The sequence below is a fragment of the Grampus griseus genome (assembly GCF_964374135.1).
Source record: "Grampus griseus genome assembly, chromosome: 6".
Taxonomy (NCBI): domain Eukaryota; kingdom Metazoa; phylum Chordata; class Mammalia; order Artiodactyla; family Delphinidae; genus Grampus; species Grampus griseus.
This window is the reverse complement of record NC_139000.1, coordinates 2,397,173-2,416,799: the sequence shown is the minus strand read 5'-3', so window position 1 is coordinate 2,416,799 and position 19,627 is coordinate 2,397,173. Positions and strand designations below refer to the sequence as shown.

At 58.7% G+C, this 19,627-nt stretch overlaps 1 protein-coding gene across 4 annotated transcripts in view; it reads left to right on the top strand.

Moving 5' to 3' along the window:
- The window catches only part of VAV2 (vav guanine nucleotide exchange factor 2), a gene marked incomplete at its 5' end in the record, with an annotated part of 176,320 nt that overhangs the window by 33,126 nt on the left and 123,567 nt on the right, over positions 1-19,627 (top strand). For all 4 annotated transcript variants that reach the window (XM_082655862.1, XM_082655861.1, XM_082655860.1 and 1 more), the window contains one exon: positions 6,874-6,990. In XM_082655862.1, coding sequence (XP_082511988.1) covers positions 6,874-6,990 — 117 coding nt within the window. The remainder of the gene's footprint in view (positions 1-6,873; positions 6,991-19,627) is intronic.

Here is a 19,627-nt window from a genome sequence, read left to right as displayed (position 1 = left end):
CTTAGAGGCCGGCAGAGGTGTGGACGAAGGGCCAGCTCCGTCTGGGGTGCGGCCACTCCTCAGTTCCGGCTGACTGTGTCCAGGAGGGAGTGCAGATCACAGGGCCCTGGAGGGGCCGTCGGGGCCAGACCCCACCTCCCCCCTTGCAGGGCATGATGACCCAGGGAAGCTCTGGGCACAGGGACTTTGGGAGGTCCCAGTGTCAACTGTCCCTTCGTAAAGCAGTTTTCTTGAGTGAGGGGCCCAGCATTGTAGGAGTCAGTGGGCAGGGCTTCCCCATTTTACAGATGGGAAAACTGAGGCGGGAGAAGATAGGGCCGTTGAGTTGGAGCAGGCACAGCCCAGCAGCCAGGCCAGGGTCTGGGCTGGAATGTGCGTCTGTGCCTTCCTGCCCTGCCCTGGAGACCCTGGGGGTGGTGGGACTGTGTGGTGGAGTGGGTGGGCTGAGGATGCCAGCCAGAGTGCCCAGAGGAGCTTTGCGTGTCGGGGACCACGTGCGGGGGGGGGGTGCGGAGGGGAGGAATGTTGGCAGGGATGTGGGCCCCAATCACTTCTGGGAGCTGAAGGCTGCTGGCCTCCTGACTTAGCCTGGGGGCAGCCAAAGGGACTTCTTCCCCTGGGACAAGCCCTGTGAGAGGCAAGAGGGCACCAGGAGAGGTCACCCCTCCTTTTGCCAAATCTCTGAACCTTGGTTTCCACACCTGCAAACTAGGGCTCAAAGTGAAAGTCCATCGTAGGGACGGATCGAATGCAGACCTGAAAGCAGAAGGTCTCAGTAAACAATGAAGTGGGGCGTGCTGGCCGGTTCCTGTGTGTGCAGCAGTCCCTCCAAATTCCCCCACCCACTGGCCGATTCGTGAGCCACGATTTCTGTGTGTGGAGCCTGCCTGTCAGGTCCAAAGGCTGGGCTCCTACCTTCATTCAGTGTCTCCCCATCACCCCGGCCAGACTTAATTTTCCTGCAAGTATTATTTTCTTTTTTAAAAAAAATCTTATTGACTCCCTGCTCAGAAACCTATAAACTATGAAGAGTCTGGCCTTGGAGGTTAAACGGACCCAGATCTGTTCCCAGCTCTGTCACGTCCTTGCTAGTGACCTTGGGCAGGCTAGGGAACCTCTTGGGACCTCAGTTTCTTCGTCAGTGAATTAGGAATCGCTGTAATGACTCTGGGATGCTGTGAGCAGCCCATCCCTTAGCCCAGAGCCTGGTGCCATGGAAACCCTTGCTACATGGGAGCTTTGGAGATCCTTACGAGCCAGTGTGAGATGCCTGGGATCCCCGGACCCCAGTCTAGCCCCTCACTGTAGCAGTGCGACTTGCCAGGCACACACGGTGGGGGAGGGGGGTTGGAACCAGGAGCCAGGTATGCACAGAGGGGTGAGTCACATCCCACAGAGCCCAGTATCCGGGGCTGGGCGCCTCCCTCATGGCCCAACACAGCTCCCTGGGGGCTCCAAGGGGCAGGGCAGCCAGCCAGGCCTTGAACACACAGACCCCGCCCCTTTCCCTTATCCTGGGCTTTGACAGGGCTTCCCCTCCCCCCTTCAGGCAGGGGCCTGTGGTCATCATCCCAGCCGCACTGTTTCTGGCAGGAACTTGGACCCACCGATGGTCTAGCTGCCCTGAGCCTCACTTTGTCCATCTGTGGAATGGGGTGCACAGCTCAGGGGGCCGTCGCAGGCGGTAGTAGGTTTGTCACTGGAGCAGGACTGCAAGCAGCCGTTGTTACCTCCCTCCCTCGCCCTGTGGGCGGTTCCCTGGCCACCTGCATTCAAACCACAAATCCCGGGCTCCCTGCTGCCATGTGACCTCACGCAAGTGGCTTCAGCACCCTGTGCCTCAGTTCCCCCTTTTGCACCAGCCTCTCAGTGCTGAGGTGCGTGAGCAGTGGACGTGAGATCTGGGGGCCCTATCCCAGTACTGCCTGGGGGACAGCAAGCCTGGGCGGGGGTGTAACAGGAGGGGCCCTCGTGGCCTGAAGGCTGCCCGCCCAGTGGGGAAGGGCCTCTGTGTCTCCTCCACAGGGTGGGGCTGTCCCTGGCGGCGTCTCCATGATCAGTGGGTTGACCACTAGGAGGCCGTAGTGGAGCCGCTTGAGCCTGGCCAGGAAGTCCCCCCCCGCCCCCACCCCTCGAGGGTGCACGGGGGCCACGAGGCTCAGACACGGCCCCTGGCTCTCAGGACCCTGCTCTGCCTATCACGTCCAGGATCCCCGTGCTGGGGCCTGGGAACAGCTAAGTGACAGGTGACAGTGAACAGCAGGCCTGGGCTGTCCTGTCCGGCTGTGCCTGGGGAAGTGGGCGGCGGCCCGTGGAGCCTGTGCCCTCACGCTAATCTGATTTCAGCCTGATCAGGTCGGAGGAGGCTGAAAAGGGCCTGGGACTAGAGGACATAGGCGGTCCCGCCTCTCGGCACAGTGGCCAAGCCTCAATGAGGGATTGCTTGGACCCCCCCCCCCACCGCCCCGTGTCTGGGGCTGGGGGAGCCCACGCCCCAGAGGATGCCCTCAACCAATACAACGGCGCTGCCTCCGGTCTGGGCCGCTTGTCAAGGGGCCAGGTTTCCCGGGACAGACCCTTATTGTGGCCGCCCTTCATAGAGGGCCCCGCCGGCCGAGGAGACAGAAGAATGCCACTTACCCCTGAAGCCACAGGGACACGGCCGGCTGTCAGGCCTTCTCTGGCCACAAGACAAGGGTGGGCAACTTCTGGCTTCACGCTGGCCGCTGCCCCCGCCCACTGTCACCCAGCCTGTGGCTGAGACGTGCCTGCAGCCGCTTCAGCCCTGGTCCCCTCACCCTCACCGCTCAGGAGTCTCTGTCCCAGAATCAGAAGCCGATTCTGCTGGGAGTGAGGGACCACGTGGCTCTGATTGGCCAGGCTCCGACGACGCACCCTCCCAGCCCAGGGGTGGTGGGGAAGGAGGGGACTGGAGGAAGGTGAGTCTCTGGGCCTCACTTTCCCTCATTGTACAATGAGGGAGACGGTGACCATATCCCTTATTCAAATGGGGCCACGTATGGGAGTGAAAGGGATGCTGTTGGTAAGCACACCGGACAAGGGGGACCCAGGACTCAGGGCATCCTGGAGGTAGGCCTCATCCTCTCAAAGGGCCGTCACCGCTCTGGAAGCACACGTGGGTTCAACTGTTGGCTTGGCCACCTTCTAATCTGGAGCCGAAGTTCTCCGCTGCCTGGACGTCAGTTACCTTACCTGTGAAATGGGGTGAATTCCTGGAGGGAGGGCAGAGGCTGCAGCGCGGCACCAGGCGCACAGGCACCCGTGGACCGCTGCCGGCCCGGGTGCTTTCTCCCAGTCCTGCCGTGCCCCTTGCCCTGCGGTCCGAGCCTGTCCGTGCGGCTGTTGTCCACCGCCAGCCTGGGGTGGGCCCAGACCACACAGGGGGCGGTTCTGGAAGGTGAGGGGCCCGAGTGGCCACATTGGGGGTGGGGCCAGGCTGGGCAGACACTGTGCCCACGGGTCGCCTGCCCCGCCTGAGCCCCCAAGGGAAGCCTGGCCTTGCCGGCTGCCATTATGGTTAGGAGCTGTGTAATTAACTCTAAAACTGGGTGGCCGAGGAAGAATTAAAATAGAGGCTTAGTGGAAATCAGAGACGAGTGGTGCAGAAAAGGCTGGAGCCGGCTGGACGCCGCAGCCGGGCCTGCAGGGCGGGCGAGCGGGAAGAGGGTCTGGAGCTGCAGGGCTGAGGGGGCCAGCGCAGCTCTGGTTCAGGCCCCTCCTCCGGGTGGGGGGTGGGGGTGGGTTGAAACAGCTGAAGTCGCGGCTCTGGGCGTCTGAGATCCAGGTGGCCGCAGGGTGGGCTGTCTCTTGGGGTCTTGGTGGAAGAGTGTGTCCCAGCCCCTCCCCCAGTTCCTGGTGGTTCCTGGGCTCCTGGGAGCGTTACCTTAGTCTCCACTTCCGTCGTCACGTGGCCTCCTCCCTGTGGGTCTGTTTTGTGAATTAAAATTTTTTATGGTGGTGAAATATACAAGACATAAAATTTACCATTGGGCCTTCCCTGGCGGTCCGGTGGTTAAGGTGCCGCGCTTCCAGTGCAGGGGACGCGGGTTCGATCCCTGGTTGGGGAACGAGGATCCCACATGCCGCGGGGTGGGGTGCGGCCAAAACCACAAATCTACCTTCTTCTTCTGGGGATCCATTGTGTGTGTTATGCTTCACAATAAAACAGGTTAACACCAATAACAGACAAACAAATTTACCTTTTTAACCGTTTTTAAGTGTACAATTCAGTGGCATTGAGTACATTGACAATGCTGTGTAACAGGCAGAACTTGTTCATCTTCCCAAAGTGAAACTCTGTCGCCATTAAACACTAACTCCCCAGCCTCCGCGCTCTTTCTGTCTCCATGGATTTACTTATCCTAGGTCCCCGCATGTCAGGGAAATCCTACAGTATTTGTCTTTTTGTGTTTGTGTTTCTTCAAAAATGTCCGGTCAGGGAAGACAAAGACTGGAGTGTTTTAGGTCCACACATTCAAACCAGTAGCTGTAGCAGGTTTTGCTATTAAATTTAAATTCATTAGAATACAGTTACATTAAAAGTGCAGTTGTTGGGCTTCCCTGGTGGCTCAGCGGTTAAGAATCCGCCTGCCGATGCAGGGGACACGGGTTTGAGCCCTGGTCCGGGAAGATCCCACGTGCGGCGGAGCACCTAAGCCCGCGAGCCACAACTACTGAGCTCATGTGCCACAACTACTGAGCCCATGCGCCGCGAGCCCATGCTCCGCAACAAGAGAAGCCACCGCAATGAGAGGCCCGCGCACCGCAACGAAGAGTAGCCCCTGCTTGCCGCAGCTAGAGAAAGACTGCGTGCAGCAACAAAGACCCAACACGGCCAAAAATAATGAATAAATTTATTTTAAAACAAAGTGCAGTTGTTCAGCTGGACTGGCCACATCTCAAGCGCTCAGCGGGCACGTGTGCCTGATGCTGCCCTACTGGACGGCGCACACAGGACATTTCCATCCTTCCAGAAAGTTCTGTTGGAGAAAGCTCTTCTAGGTTCATGGAGACAAAAGGGACGTGATGACTAAAATCGTGTGTGGGCCGAGATTGGATGCTGAGCCAGAATATTTTTTTTTTCTATCAGGACGTTTTGATTGTCCTTTATCTTTATCTGTTGAAGAAATGTCAGTCCTGTCTCTGGTTGAGGTAAGGTGTGGGACCTACGTTAATTGCCTGATTTTGACATTGGTGCTGGGATTGTGGAGGGGGTGTTCTTGTTCTCAGGAAATACACGCTCAGATGTTTGGGCGAAGGGGGTCACGTCTGCATTTTACTCTCAGGTGTTCAGAAAAAATACACACACACATACACAGATAAACAGATACACAGTGATACAGAGATACACACACATATACACACAAACACACAGATACACACAGATACATACAGAGATACAAACACAGATACATCCTGATACACAAAGATAAACGCAGAGAGATACACACCCAGATACCCACACACACAGATAGAGAATAGTTAATATACTACAAGCACGTAAGCCGGGGTCTTCTCTGACCAGTGACCAGCTCCAGCCAGGAGGGAGGAGTGGCCCGATGAGGGGGGTGCTCCCCAGCCGGGGGTGATGCCCACTGGGTGCAGCTGGGCGGGGAGATTCGCATCTCTGCTGGGGCGCCGTGTGCCCTGTGGGCGTTCTCAGCCTGCGTAGCTTCTGATTCTGACCCACCCTTCATCTAAATCTGTCTGTTCATCTGAATTTCCGGCGAGGAGTCCAGGCTCTCTGCAGGTCTCTTGAAGTTGAGCTGTTGGGCCCTTAGTGAGTGGTTACCATGGGGACAGCTGGTCTGAACCCTGGGTTAGCGTTCAGCTGTGTGCACTGTGGTCCTCACCTCATGGACGCCCACGCCGAACTGGACTGGGTGGGCTGATGGCTCCCACCTACCTGATGCCCAGTCTGTGCCGTCAGGGTGGACGTCCTGTTAGGGAACCAGGCCTCAGGAGCCGAAGCCACTCTCCCCTGGTCCCGCCAGAGTCATTGGACAGGATTCGAACCCAGGGCCCTGTGACTGCAAGGTCTGCACTCCAGGCCACCTTGCCTGCTGCCCCCAAGTCTTTCCCAGCTTTTTCCACGGGGACTGAAGCTGGCGACCCTGTTTGCCCCTCACCACATGCCTCCGTTGTGTTGCCAAGCCCACTGCAAGCTGGGAGCTCAGATTCTGGGTTACTGGGTGGAGGAGGTACTGTGGATGCTGATTTGGGATATATATATATATTTTTTGCGGTACGCGGGCCTCTCACTGTCGTGGCCTCTCCCGTTGTGGAGCACAGACTCCGGACGCGCAGCCTCAGCGGCCACGGCTCACGGGCCCAGCCACTCCGCGGCATGTGGGATCTTCCTGGACCGGGGCGCGAACCCGCGTCCCCCGCATCGGCAGGCGGACTCTCAACCACTGCGCCACCAGGGAAGCCCCTGATCTGGGATTTTGATGCTGGCCTTTGTGCTCCCAGTGGCCCCCTGCCTGTCTGGCATGTGCTGCTCCAGGGGTTCCCATGGCTGCTGTAGGGCTTTGTCACGTGTAAAGTAACGGGGGCTGCGTCTGTGTGGGGAAGGCAGTGTGCACTTGTGTGAGTGCCCGCTCTGTGCCCGCTGACTGAAAAGCAGCGTATTTTGTTCCAGCCGTGATTGTCGGAGTTGAAACGTGTGGATCCCTGGGCAGGGGCACAGGGCAGATGGCCAGGAGTGGCCAGGGCCAGCGAGATGGCTGTGCTGTCTTCTCCGAGCAGGGAGGCGCTGGTCCAGGTCGGCGCACGGAGGCAGAGTTTGCAGCTGTTAGCGTTACTGCCCGTACAGACCGTGCAGGCTGAGTAATTTTCCCTTCTCTCCTCTAGTTCCTGTGTTTGAAGAACATTCGCACCTTCCTTAAAGTCTGCCACGACAAATTTGGACTCAGGAACAGCGAGCTGTTTGACCCCTTCGACCTCTTCGATGTCCGAGACTTTGGGAAGGTGAGTGGCCTCTTTCCGGGATGGGCCCCTCCGCGCAGAGCCCAGTGGGCAGGTGCAGGCCTGACTGTGTTACTAACAGGAGGGGGTGCATCGGGGGCTGGGGCAGCGGGACGGCCCCTCCCGCCGCTCAGGCTGCTCAGGGTGAAGTCAGGCATCCTGAATCCAGGAGGATGGGGGGAAAGCCGGGCCTGGACGAGGCCAGTACCGGGGATGCAGCCCTGGCCCTGCCTTTCTAGCTGAGCGACCCTAAGCATTTACTTCCTGCCCCGAGTCTCCCATTCTTTGTGGGAGAAAGGGCACCGGCTCCGTGGGTCAGCTGAGGTGATGCAGGTACCGCTTTTACTGTGGCGCTCCGAGAAGGGAGCCGTCAAGGTTATCCTGAAACAAGCAGGGCCGTCTGGCTCTGAGCAGGTGTCGGGCAAGGCGGGGGTGGGATTATCTGAACTCCCTGGTCCCTGGAGGTGATTCCCTAGGTCCGTGGCAGATAACCCGGGAAGTGTCCCCGTGTTCTCAGAAAGTGTCCCTGGCAGCTGTCTGGGAGTCCTGCTGGCACAGGTGAGGGGAACCTGAGGCCGGGCAGGTAGGTGCAAAAGGCCAGGTGAGGGTATGGCTCATTGTGGCTTCCTGGTGAGCCTGTGTTCAGAGTGTCAAAGCAGGGTGTCACGTTCCATCTGGAAGCCAACAGTTCCAAGGTCCCTCATTTGAAAAGATGGGGTCAGGACGTGATACCTTGTTGATGGCTCGGGGGCCGAGGGCTTGAATCAGGCCTGGCTCTTTGCCGCCCTGTGGCCCAGCTGTTCCTGAGTTCCTGCGTGCTCTTGGAGGGCCCCTCCCTCTGCTGCCGGCCCAGGACTACCCGGGGCCATTTCCACCTGCTGATGGGAAATATCAGAGATATTTACTGCCTGCTTTATCTGAGGACCGTTATTGTAAGGGACCTGGTGTTTGCGGACGAGTTCTGTGAATACATGATTTATGAAACGCGAGGGGAGTTTTGTATTTGCACTTGCAAATGCTGAGGAGTCAGTTCCAAGAAGAGCCCTTATTTGAAGTGCTGTAAAGTGTCAAATTAGCATCAATGACTAGGAGTTTCCCATAAGCCACCTGGGCCTGACGGTCCTCTTCTTTAGTTCTGAAATTCTCTAGAAACGAGGTTCCAGGACCTGTTCAAGAGCCTGTCTCTTAGTGTCAGCACCCAGCTCTTAGCGGTTTCTCTTCCTCTCTTAAATGACTCACCCAAGTCCCTCTGGCTGTAGGGCAGTTGCCCGGGACTCTGAGGCCCCCTTCTTCCCCTCTGCCTGGGGGCATGTCTGCTGGGGCTCGGAGCTTGCATGGAGCTGTGCTGGTGTCCTTTCCCATAAGCGGGCTTTTCTCAGTTTTCACAGTCTTGCTTTATAGATGGCTTAGAACCTCTCACCTGTTCTTATTTCTCCTTGTGACCAGCAGTGCCCTGGGCAGGGGAGAAGCCAGTGGCTCTGGACTTTGGGGAACGGCCTTTGGAACACACACACACACGGACACACACACAAACACTCATACACACAACTGGTATTTAAAATAATTGCATAGAGGAAAAGACAGGATCAGCCCTGGCCAAACCCATTTCTTGGCCAGCTGTGACACACAGAGCGCCCGGCCTGTAGTAGGTGCTCAGTACTTTACTTGAGCCGAGTGCAGTCATGTAACACGTACATAAATTTGGATTCAACTCTCGTCACGTGACCTGCCAACCATGGCCGAACACTGTGAAAGGGGGCACCCCTTATGGTCGTCAGTGGTTCCGGTGGGGTGGTTTGGCCCCGGCGGGGCGTGCCAGCTGCCTGCAGAGGGGCCGCTCGGGGCAAGCCAGGAGTGGGCAGGGGATCTCGACTGTGAGTCACGCTGTGGGGGCCGGGAATGCAACGCAGGAGCCGAGGGGCCTGGGCTCAGCCTCACATCCTGCAGGGAGACCCGAGGCTCTGGGAAGGGCAGGGCTGCCCTGGTTCCGTTCCTGCCCTTCACGTCGATTCCGACAGACCTGGTTCACAACCTGGGTCCACTTACTGGCAGTGACTGTGACCCACCTCGGTTTGCCAAGGACCGCGTGGGCCGGGGAGCCCTCTGCCTGGTGCCCGGTCCGTAGTAGGTGCTCATTAAACAGCGGTGCCGCCCCCAGGTTTGGTGACCAGCACAGGTTGGTGGCAGCTTGCCCTCTCGTAGTTTCTCTGCATCGTTTTATTCGCGCAGACTTCCGGAGCCCAGCCTGGCCCTCCCACCGTCCTCCCTGTGTCCGTCTGACTGAGCATCCGTGTACTGCTCTCCCCCTTCCCCGCCTAGTTTTCTGAGCGCGGTAAACCCGTGGTCAGCAGCCCGAGCTGAGTTTGACGTGGGGCCAGCAGAGGCTGGGGCGCCGAGAGGAGCTTCTCCCCATGTGGGAGCCACTGACCAGAGCCTGCTTTGCTCGGCTCGTCCCCCCGACGTCCGGGGACAGGATCCCCTGGAAAGCACGCACGTAAGCAAGACCCCGGCTCCTCCCCGCTGCACCGCTGCCTGCCCTGGTCCCGTTTGGGGACCGTCCCCGCCCCAGGGCAGTTGTGGACGGGCAGGCAGAGCTGGGGCTCCAGACTGCAGGACGGGAGCAGGTCTGGGGAGGTCAGGCCCCTCACTCAGGTGTGACTTCCTGGGATGGGCTTGGGAAGGCCGTCACCATGTGAGAGTTGGCTCTGAGCGCAGAGACAGCAGACACTCGCCCAGGTTCCCACGGGCCAGATCCGCCTTTTGCCCTCCAGGAGCCCCATCCGGTGGGGACGCCCAGGCTAGTCCAGATGTGCCTGGTGGCGCTCAGTGATGTCAGACCGTGAAGATGTGATGCTTGTTCTGCTGTCCCCCGACTGCCACCACCAGCCCGGCGCGGGCAGAAGGATCGATCAGTAGGGTCGAGTCCAATCTCTGCCGACCGGAATTGCCTGGAGCCCGTGTTGAGAGTGACACTGCGGCCAATTCTTGCCTGGTTGGGAAAGGGCTTGGGGGTGGCTGTGCTCTCTCATGGGGGTGGGTGGGGGCAGGGATTTAAGGTTTCTTTTGCACTTTTTGCCTGGGTGTCCTCCACTTACATAGGATTCAGGAGCAGAGAGGATCCTTATGGGATAGCTGGCTAGTTAGTCTTAGGCTGGCTTAGAAATTTCCAGGTGTTTTTTTTCTTTGCTATTATTGAAGGAGGCTTATAGCGTTCAGGTCCTGTCTGGGTTCTGGGTGGTGGAGTTCTACTAAACAGCTGCCTCTCAGCTTCCCAAGTCTCTCAAATTGGAGTCATTCCTTGAGAAGCGAAAAGGCATTCATTCCTCGGTCCTTCCAGCCATCTACCCGTTAAGCATTCAGTTGACCAAGAATTTATTAAACACTTACTATGGCAGAGATCAAACAGAGAGACTTGCATGACCTTTGCCTTCCGAGGGTCACCCAGATGAGCCGTTGTGCAGGTCACGGTAGAAAAAAGGGGTGGGAAAGTGAAGGCTCTGAACTCTGCCCCTGGAGCTGGCCGTGCTGGCCCACCGTGTGGCCGTGACCCCGGAGCCCTTCCTCTGCCGTGTGGGTGCGGAGCGGGTCCCGTGCAGTGCGAGCTCGGCTGCAGCAAAAGCCCCCCGTCGTAGGGGAGGGATCACCTCTCTTCCCAGGAGGCCACCGTGCGGAGTTGGGCTGATGCGCCGGCATATTCTTCCTGTTTCCAGAACCAGCAGGGTCCCCCACCCGCCCCCTGGCCCCTGGAGAGGAGCTGGTGTTTTGGGGTGCATGAAATTCCAGAAGGTGTTTCCTGACCCTGGGAGGAGTGCTGGGAGGGGCAGCTCATGCCGACTGGGCTCCCTCTGCTTCCCGGCCCGCGGCAGGCAGGTGGACCCCCGGAGACGCTGGAGGGCTGCGGGACCCCGGGTGCAGCCAGCCGTCTCTCATCCATCCAGAGCACGGCGATGGAGGGGGTGGGCGGCGGGGAGAGGGGCTTCCTGTCGGTTAGACCCAGTGTGGATCGCGCTCTGCGGGTACTTGGACTCTTTGAGCTTTCGTTTCTGCAGGGATAGAACGAGGACATGACGGCCCAGGGCGCGGTAGTGTCATGCGGCCTCAGCCAGGAAGCAAACACACGGGTCTTCTCACTGTTACTAGTAATTTGTCCCTCTGCTCACCCATCCGGCGAGCTCCAGCAGGCGCTGAGGGATCCAGAAAGTTGGTTCCGGAAGTCTTTTTTTTTTTTTTTTTTTGGCCCCTGTCCCTGGTATTTTCCCGAATGGTCGCATTAAAGGTATTAGGTTTCTGCTCAAACCAGTCCCGTCAGGGAAGGTTTGAGCAAAGGGCCTGAGATGGGAGCTAAAGGCCAAGCCGCCTGGTGTGGAAAGCGGCAGCTGGTGGGGCTGGCCGCTGAGGCCGGGGCCCTGCTCCCTCCTTGATGTTCCTTCTCGCGTTCCCTCGAGTCCTGTTCTGGGCGTCCGTCAGATGCACAGGGCCTAGGAAGGGAAGGAGCGCGGGAAGGCCGAGTGGGCGGCCGGGATGGGCCGGGTCTTCCCGGGATGCCTTAGCGTGGAATCTGGTTGGTAGTTTTGGACGGAGGATCCTGGTGAGGCTGCAGGGTTTTTGTGGCTTTCTTCTGGTGTCTTGGTCCCAGAGATTGTGGATAAAAGTCACCGTGGAAGGACAGCCTTGTCTCCTCGCTGTGAGCCTCCTAAGTAGGGCGCTGAAGTGGTGGCTTTGCCAACACGTCTGGTCCCGCCTGGCATTGCTGCTGGGGTCGGTCCAGGCAGCCACCCTGGGCTGGCGACTTTCCCGGAACCTCATTTCCTCATCTGGAAGATGCGACTGGTCGTACCAGCTCTCCCCGGTTGATCGGAGCCCCACGGGCGCTGTGTTACGGACAGCTCTTCGTGTGGGCTGGGACCCGGTGGTCACTGAACAGACGGAGATTTCATCATCATCTTCATTATAATCCTTTGTGGACCAGCCACCTACTGGGCGTGTTTACTTGCACCGTGAAACCAGGGGTGGAACTGAGAAAGCTTTGTAGGAGGAGAGTCTGTCCTCTGGGTGGGCATCCCGCAGGGAGGGAGGAGGGAGCGGGGGCCCAGGGGGTAGACCCCAGCCTCCAGGAGGCCACGGCCGGCCTCTGGCTCTGAGTGGTCCTGGACCGTCTTTCCTGGGACCCGCTCCGGGTTTCCTGCCAGTTCACTCACTCGTTCTCATCGCGGGCCTTCCTGCAGGCTGCCCCTCGGCCTGCAAGGCCCTCACCACACCGCAGGGCCACCACCCTCACCTCCCGGGGCCTTGGCTCAAATCGCGCTATTTAAAACGGTGGGGATGCCCCCTGGGCCCAGTGCTATCCACCGTCTAAGCAGTTTCCTTCCTTACCAGGGCTGCGGGTCACAGTGCCCTGAGCGGACCACGGGCTGCCTGGCTGTAGGGACGTTCTTGCTCTCTTCTGGTGCCTAGAATCCAGCCTGGGATGGGGGGCAGTGCACCAATCTGTCTCTGCGTGAGTCTGTGGCTCTTACTGGAGGAGCTGGGAAGCTGTTGGTGGCGACGGGGTGAGGGTGAGGCATGTCGCAGAAGGCCCTGGTGCCCTCGGTGGGTCAGGAGGCCCAGGCGGGCCCGGGGGGGGCCCCCATCGCCCACGTCGGGGGCCCGATTCCCTGCGTGTCCCCAGCCTGGGCCGCCCTGGACCTGCAGCCCTACCTGGTCAGCTCGCCTCACGTTAGCCCCCCGTTTTGAGTGGAATTAACAACCCGGGAGGAAGGTCTGCGAGGCTGCTTCTCTCATCTGAGTTGAGCAGAGCACACCCTCTAGTAAACGGGTTGAATTCTCCTATTTATCATCCATGAAAACATTTTGCTGGGCTCAGAAACTTCCGAAGTGGTTAAACCTGGCCTTCAGCATGGCTGGGGGCGGACAATAGGCCTCTCCTTAAGTCAGTGCACGAGGTGGGGCGCGCAGTGTTTCCCCCAAGTGCCGGCCCTGCCGGGAGCCCTCCCGCCGGCACCCCTCCCGTGCTTCCCACCTCCTGCGGAGCCCGGTGCGCTGTGTGCCCAGATCTTTGCATCTGTGAGCTCCTGCCGTCTTCAGGGGCCTCAGGAAGTGAGGAAGGAAACCAAGGCCCAGAGAGAGGCTGCGTCTCACTTGTGTCCCGCGGCAGTGGTGGAACTGGGGGGTCGATTCGGGTCCTGTGGACGGCGGAGGCCGGGTTCTGCGTTCTGCCGTGCCCCTTCCCTCTGCCAAGCGAGGCAGCTGTTTGCAGGGGCAAGGAGTGGTCAGCTCTGTGGAATTCTGCCATCTGCAGGGGGCTGGGAAGCTAATGTGGGGCCGGTGTGGAGGCCAGGAGGGCGATATGGGGGCCGGGAGGCGGCGTGGAGGCTGGCAGGGCTGTCTGGGGAGAGGCCACAGGAGGCCTGACTCAGGAGGGGAGGGCTGACCATCAGCTTTTTTTTTTTTTTTTTTGCGGTACGCGGGCCTCTCACTGTTGTGGCCTCTCCCGTTGCGGAGCACAGGCTCCGGACGCGCAGGCTCAGCGGCCATGGCTCACGGGCCCAGCCGCTCCGCGGCATGTGGGATCTTCCTGGACCGGGGCACGAACCCGTGTCCCCTGCATCGGCAGGCGGACTCTCAACCACTGCGCCACCAGGGAAGCCCTGAGCATCAGCTTTTTAAAGGGCACAAGGAGGTGCATTCCCTCCTGCAGTGGATTAAACCGTCTGGGCCTGTCTCTGGAGGCCAGGAGGAGGCGGAAGGCAGGGCCTTGCTGAATCGGAGTGAGTCCACTTTTATCTGTTTTCTCTTTCGTATTGTGCCTGACATCTCGCTTATAGGAAGTGTTCTGAAGAGGTTAAAAGCACAGTTTGAAACGAGGGGTCCGTAACAGCTGAGGAAACCCACCTCTCTGGGATCAGGGCTCTAGGAGGCGGGGGCTAGGGCTGGGGCCTCACGGGCTGCCTGAGGGCCCTGGTGGTGGGCAGGCTGGTCACAGCTGTCCTGGATGTGGGAAGCAGGCCCTGTCCGCCAGCATCCCAGTCCGTCCGACTGTCCACAGGTCAGCTGCCACCTGCTCTGGCTGCGTCCAGAGCCTGGATCTGCTGCCCCGGCCCCAGGGCCCCTCGGTGGTTGTCTCTGCGGGAGAGGTGCCCTTCCTCCTGGCCCTCTGTCCCACTCTTCCTCTCTGCCTGGGACCCTCTTATATCATCAGCCTGTCCTTCCCCTCCTCCGTCCCCCTGGCATGGCAGCGCCTGGCACATGCCACCACCCCCTGCAGAGCCCTGGGCAAGCATCACTTATCGATCCCAGCACCTTCCCGCCGAGCCCCTCTGCAGGCACCCCAGGACCCTGACAGTCTACTGGATTTGGCACACGGGAGGAAACCAGTTTGCTTTGCCAGACCTCCCATCAGTCCCGCTATTGCCATGACCCCTTCTCTTGCCCCGGCCCCTCCGGCAAACACTCACCACCGGACTCCTTGAGAGTGCCGATGCTTCTGGGAGCCAGGTGAAAGTGGGCCCATTGAGGCACCTTCGGGGGCTTGGGACAGAGTGTGACGCTGGGGAGCGGGCTTGACCCACACAGGTCGCCTCACCCCTGGGGGCTGTCGTTTTCCCATCTGTAAAATGGGTCTGCAGATGGGCCCCGTCTCAGCTGCTGGAGGAAGATTTGAGACGGTGCGGCTGCCTGTCTGCGTGCGTGAGTCCCAGGGGTAGTGCCCTCGTTGTACCAGCCCGCGCGGAGCCGGTGGCGGTGGCCTTGGCAGCGGGGCAGGGGGGTGGCCAACAGCCCATCCCGCTGTGCCTGGAGTGCCAACCTCACCCGCCACCCTCGCCCCACTGCCCTGCGTTCGAGATCGAGAGGTCAGTTCCTCCTCGATGAATGCAGGCAGCTCCCGGGCTCTGCTCAGGGAAGGAGCAGGCAGCCTCGGGGCATCCATCCGACAGCCCGATCTCCTCGCCCGGGCCTCCCCGTGTGCGCTCGTTTCCCTGGCGTTAGTTCATGCGTTTGCCGAGCGCGGCTGCTCTGCGCTCACCTGCGGCCTGTCTGCTGCCGATGCCGGGGCTGCAGCGAGCTCATCGGCGGGGCACCCCCGCCCGGATGTCGTCAGGAGCGATCCAGGCTGGCGTCCTCCGCATGCGCGCGGCGCTAATTACCGATTAAAATGCCGCTGCCGAGGGGCAGGCGCGCCTCCGGCCCGCAGAGATGCCTGCAGGCCTTTTGGCTGGGGCTGTGCGAGCGTCTGCTTGAAGACGTTTCCTCCTTTTAACTGAGGGTTGTCATTTCAGGATGTTTTTAGCCTGTCCGCTTTCAGAGGAACTCACCACCGGGCACACGTGTGTACACACGCGTGCAGGCACACGCAGAGTCAGATAAGCCGTTCAGATGCTGACCCCACGTTTTCTCACTGGTGCTGGGAGTGGTTTTCTCTCTGCTTCCTGGCCGTCATCGCCCGCATAGTGGACAAGGGTTGGGAAAGTCTCGTTTTCTGTTTTATAAATTTATTTATTTTTGGCTGCGTTGGGTCTTCACTGTTGTGTGCGGGCTTTCTCTAGTTGCGGTGAGTGGGGGCTACTCTTCGTTGCGGTGCGCGGGCTTCTCATCGCGGTGGCTTCTCTTGTTGCGGAGCACGGGCTCTAGGCGCGCGGGCTTCAGTAGTTGTGGCTCGTGGGCTCAGTAGTTGTGGCTCGCGAGCTCTAGAGCACAGGCTCAGTAGTTGTGACCCACGGGCTTAGTTGCTGCGCGGCATGTGGGATCAAGTTCCCCGACCAGGGCTTGAACCCGTGTCCCCTGCATTGGCAGGCAGATTCTTAACCACTGCGCCACCAGGGGAGCCCCGGAAGTTTCCATTCTGGTGGTTGAGTCCCTGAAGGTCTGATGAGCTGTGAGTGATCTGGGTCCACCGCCCTGTGGGAGATGGGCAGGTCTTGTGTGTGAGGCCCAGGAGCCTCTGGGCCTTTGTTTTGGCCCCTCTATCCCTGGAAGGGGTTCAGGGAGGAGCTGATGGCCAGGGAGGTGTCTCCGTGGTAGGACTCGTGGGTGAGTCCTACCCATCGACTCCTTTCTCACTTAGGATCATTCCTGGGGAGAGGGGACTTGGGTGCCTATGGTGGCAGCAGACACGTTCAATGGAGAAGTCGGGGTGGGGGGTTAGGAGCGTTGCGTCCAAGCCCTGCTTCGGCCGCTGCACCTCCTGGCACGTGGGCAGGCCCCTGTGCTCTTCTCTGGCCTCAGTTTCCCCATCTGTGAACAGAGGGTTGGACTGGCTGGCTGACCTTTTGGCGGTGGTTGTTGTAGGGGGGCCTTTCTGGTCCCTGTGGGTGTCGGGTGAGCTGCACACCTCGTGGTTCACTCTCATCCGTGACTTGTACCCTGAGGACCCCACCCAAGGGGGCTGGGAGCTCGAATTTTCTCAACTAGTCCTGGCATCACTCATGCATGCTCTTTTTTTGGTCTGTGTCCACAGTTAATTAAATTTTAATTGGCTAATTGTTTCTCCCTAGTGCCCCAAGAGATTGTTTCTGTTGAAGCCTGACAACTTGATGTTTGCAGCAAAAAAGCCGAATGAGACCAAGAAAAAAAGAAGAAAAAAAACAAGATGTAAATAATTAATTGTAACAAAGTGTTCCTTCTTGGCATCCTGGAAGGCCTTTCCCAAGGAATACTGCTTCTTCAAATAGCACGTGGCAGGTGGGGGTCTGTGGCCGGTCAGGCCTTCGGGGTTTATGGGCAGTGCCTCTGAATCACAAAGTGTGTGGCTGTGACCTTGTTGGGGGAGAGACCCCGCTGTGGTTCAGACCTTTGCCCATTTACCCCAGGTCCGCACCAGCAAGGGTGCTGGTTCAACCGCCTGACATGCCGGTTAGGGAGTTTCGGCTCGAGCCCTGGAGTATTCCTCCTGCGTCGTCCTTTTTGACTGTGGTTCCTTCAGAAAAAATATTGTGATAAAATGGACCTAATGTGAAATTTACCTTTTTAACCATTTTAAAGCATACATTTCAGCGGCATTCCATATGTTTACAGTGCCGTGTAGCCGTCACCACTGTCTTGTTCCGGAACTTTTTGATCAGAGTTCCAAAGGAAACCCCAGTTCCTCCTCTCCCATCCCGCAGCCCCTGGCAACCACTGATCTCTGTCTCTACAGATCTGCCCATTCTGGACATTTCACACAGACACAATCACACGGGATGTGGCCTTCAGTTTCTGTTCGGGCTTCTTTTACTCGGCATAATGTGTTCAGGTTCATCGACGCTGTAGCGTGTGTCAGGATTCCCTTCCTCTCTCAGGCTGGGTAGTATTCCGTTGTAAGGCTGGACCAGATCTTGTTGATCCATACCCGTTGCCGGGCCTGTGGGCAGTTGCTACGTCTTGGCTGTTGTGAGCACGGCTGCTGTGCCCGTGCGTGTGCAAAGCTTTGCTCGCCACTTTTATTCTTGGATTCCTAAACCTGCAGCCCTCTCAGCTTCCAAGGCTCTGGGCCCCAGAGGGCCGAGCACCCTCGCTATGGAGTGAAGCCCGCGCTCGGTCCCAAGAGGAGGTGCCCCACCCCCAGCCTGGTGGCTCTCGCTCTCTGAGGGGAAGCGTGGGAGCAGATTGGTGTCCAGTCTCACGTGTGTGGGTTCCGGCTCTCGGGCGGGCCTTGCGGAATATGGGGTTGTTTACAAACGAGATCTGTGGGCCAGGTGAGGCTGGGGGGTGCTGTCAGTCACGCTAGGAACACAGGTGTGCAAATATCTTTCTGAGTCCCTGCTTTCATTTCATTCGATTATATACCCAGAAGTGGAATTACCAGATCAGATGGTGGTTTTGTGTTACCTTTTTTTGAGGCACCAGCGTAATGGTTTCCACAGCTTGTGCACCATGTTACATCCCACCGACCGCGCACAAGGTTCCGATTTCTCCACCTTCTCACCAACACTTGTTACCTTCTGTGTGTGTGTGTGTGTGTGTTTGATAATAGCCCCCCTAATGGGTGTGGCGTGGTCTCTCATTGTGGTTTTGATTTGCATTCCCTGGTGATCGGTGATGACGGGCATCCTTTCATGTGCTTATTGGCCATCTGTGTACCTCCTCTGGAGAAATGTTCATTCAAGTCTTTGCTCATCTTTTAATCATATTTTTGGCTTGTTTTTTCCCTTTTCGTTTGACCATATATTTGAGGGAGGACAGATGCTCAGCTTTTAGGACAGGGCCTCTGTGGGAGGGGCAGCCAGTGCCACTTGCTGACGGGCAGTTGGTGAAATGTTCACAGAATGCCCAGGGTCTGCCCAGTCCAGCCCACCTCTCCCCTGTTCCCAGAACCCCACCTTCCAAAGCTCCCTCTACCCCAGCACTCTCCCTACCAGGCCACCAGGGCACTAGGCACACCTGCTTCCCCGGCACTGAGTATCGGGCCCCTTCCCTGGGTGGGAAACCCAGGCAGGTGGACACTTCTGGGGTCACAGCTGGGTCAGAGCCAAGGGTGGACGTTCTTTTCCCCCCAGCTCAGCCAGGTAGGGCGGGCTGGGGCTGTCCCGCCGCCTCCCAGGAACGGGGTAGAGAAGCCTCCAGGGCCTGCAAAGCAATCTGAAACCAGACAGCGCCCGGGCCCCTCAGCAGCTCTCGATGGTTCCGTCCTGCCTTGCGGGCATCAGTCAGCACACCTGCATGCCATTACCTGGCCCACTAAACCTGCCCGCGCTGGGACGCACCCAGGCTAAGTGCTACCTGCAAACGTCGTTAGAACAACCCTCACGTCCAGTCCTCGTGGCTTAATTTCCATGAAGAATGAACGTCTGGGCAGATGGGCTCCGTGGAGATTTGTATTAATCAGCGGTTGATTTCTCGTACTCGCTCAGGCCCCGGGCTTCCTCATGGGCCGGGGAGCCGGGTGGGAACGTGGGGAGGCAGCTCTGAAGTCAGAGCCGGTCCCCAGGGCAGCCTCCGGGGATGCTGGGGGGCTCCTCGCAGATGCAGTGGGGGTCGCTGAGTGTCTGAAAGTAAAGATGCTCCTTCAAGGAGGGCTAGGAGTCGGTGACAGCCAGGGGGATCGGGCGTGACGTTCATGGAGAACGTGAACACGGGCTGACGCCGGACTGATTACAGACGAGAGAGCTTAATGGGGGCAGTTGTGGCCAGGAGCCGGCACACTGGTCTAGGGAGGACTGGACCATTCCTAGCCATCCTGGGAAGACCAGGCCCTTGGGCTCGGTGCAGCTGTGTCACCACGGTGGCCGTCATGAGGCACCCCCGGGAATGAGGCGGCTGTGACCTCGGCCCCGGTCACACCTCCTTTATGGCCCCGGCTTCGGCCGGTGTGTGGCCTCATGCTCTGCGGACGTCCCGAACCCGCTCGAATCTCTTTGCTGCAGGTGGGCACAGGCAAGGTGAGTGTTCTTGGGTCCCTTCTATTTATTTTTTATTTTATTTTTTAAATTCTGAATTTTACTTTTTTTTTTTTTGGCCGTGCCACGCGGCTTGTGGGATCTTAGTTCCTTGTCCAGGGATTGAACCCGGGGCCACAGCAGTGAAAGCACCGAGTCCTAACCACTGGACCGCCAGGGAATTCTGCTTTTTAATTTGAACAAATCCCGCATATCAAAGACAAATAACTAGCCCGCATCTGACATATAAGTAACTAGTTGGAGTTTTATTCAGCGTTGTGGGCTGCGGA